A 1,318-nucleotide genomic window follows, 5' to 3' on the forward strand; every position below is an offset into this window, starting at 1 on the left:
ACTGCATTTCCTGTGAAAATGCTAGTGTGAATGCTTCATGCTGAAAACTTAAGCTGAAAGCTAAGTGAGCTCATTTTGAACAGAGGAAAGAAGTAAAAAAAGCCTAACTTTGCAGAAAAACAGTAAAAGGGAGCACAAATGAAAACAACAGAAAACAGCTAAAAGCTAAAATAGCTGAATATAGCTGAAAACATAAATATAAGTAGCACAAGCTACTATTTAGCTTAGAAAAGTTAACTTTAAGTAATAGCAGCTAAACATTAGCTAAAATTGCAGCAAATAGCTGAATACAGCAGAAAGCATCTGTAAGAAGCATAAAGAGCACAAAAAACATTATAGCGGAAAGAAGCAGATTTTTAGATGAAATAGCAAAAAAAAGCTAAAATTAGCAAAAAAAGCTCAAATTAGCAAAAAAGTAGCTAAAATTAGCACAAGAAAGTGAAAAAGAGCAGAACCAGAACAAAAGGTGCTGTAAAGATTTAAAAGCATTTTAAATTATTTTAAAGATGTTGAAAACAGCTCCAATTATTTTCAATGGCAAAAAAGTGGCTAAAAAGGTGAAATAGCTGAAAAAGTATAAACAGCTGAAATAYCAAAAGTCATAGCAGCCGTCACATGAATGAGCTGAACGTTTTGATATGATATGAATTGTTAAAATAGCACAAAAACTGTGGAACGAGTTACATGCTGAATAATCAACAGTGTGAATTCTGTGAACTGGTTGTAAAATATTAGATTTATAATAATTCATTTATCAGGAATATCTGTTGGTTCAACATAAAGTAACCAGTAACAAACCAGTAAATTATGTTAAATTCTCATTTATCATCCAGACTAATAACCTGGAGCTGGATGACAGAACTTTGTGTTACATTGTTATAAATAAACAGGTGTGTTTTGTGTGCAGGTCTTCAGCTGGGACTCACCCCAGCAACCATCTCTGCAGCRTTTCCTCGAGGGCAGCGGATGATGGGCACTGCACCTAAACAACARCAACAACAACACAACGTCCAACTGAACCCAACAGGTGAGTGTGAAGGACCGACAGGTAACACTGACGTGAACTCACCCAGAGTCACAAAGAAACAGAAGAGGCTGTCCACGATGGTGTCCATGATGGACTCCATGTCCGTGTCCAGGATGTCCCCTCTGTTGATGGCTGCACAGGTGAGACACACAAACAACACAAATCTACAGGTGAGACACACAAACAACACAAATCTACAGGTGAGACACACAAACAACACAAATCTACAGGTGAGACACACAAACAACACAAATCTACAGGTGCCACTGATTTACTGCAGTGTGTGTGTGT

The 1,318-nt window shown here is 37.0% G+C and overlaps 1 protein-coding gene across 1 annotated transcript in view; it reads right to left on the reverse strand.

The window, feature by feature from the left end:
- Window positions 1–1,318, reverse strand: part of scfd1 (sec1 family domain containing 1) — a gene marked incomplete in the record, with an annotated part of 17,545 nt that overhangs the window by 12,558 nt on the left and 3,669 nt on the right. Inside the window, 1 exon segment of the mRNA XM_014022144.1 lies at window positions 1,070–1,159. Within this exon segment, the coding sequence (XP_013877598.1) occupies window positions 1,070–1,159 (90 nt within the window).

This window comes from Austrofundulus limnaeus, unplaced genomic scaffold (assembly GCF_001266775.1).
Source record: "Austrofundulus limnaeus strain Quisiro unplaced genomic scaffold, Austrofundulus_limnaeus-1.0 Scaffold318, whole genome shotgun sequence".
NCBI classification, from domain to species: domain Eukaryota; kingdom Metazoa; phylum Chordata; class Actinopteri; order Cyprinodontiformes; family Rivulidae; genus Austrofundulus; species Austrofundulus limnaeus.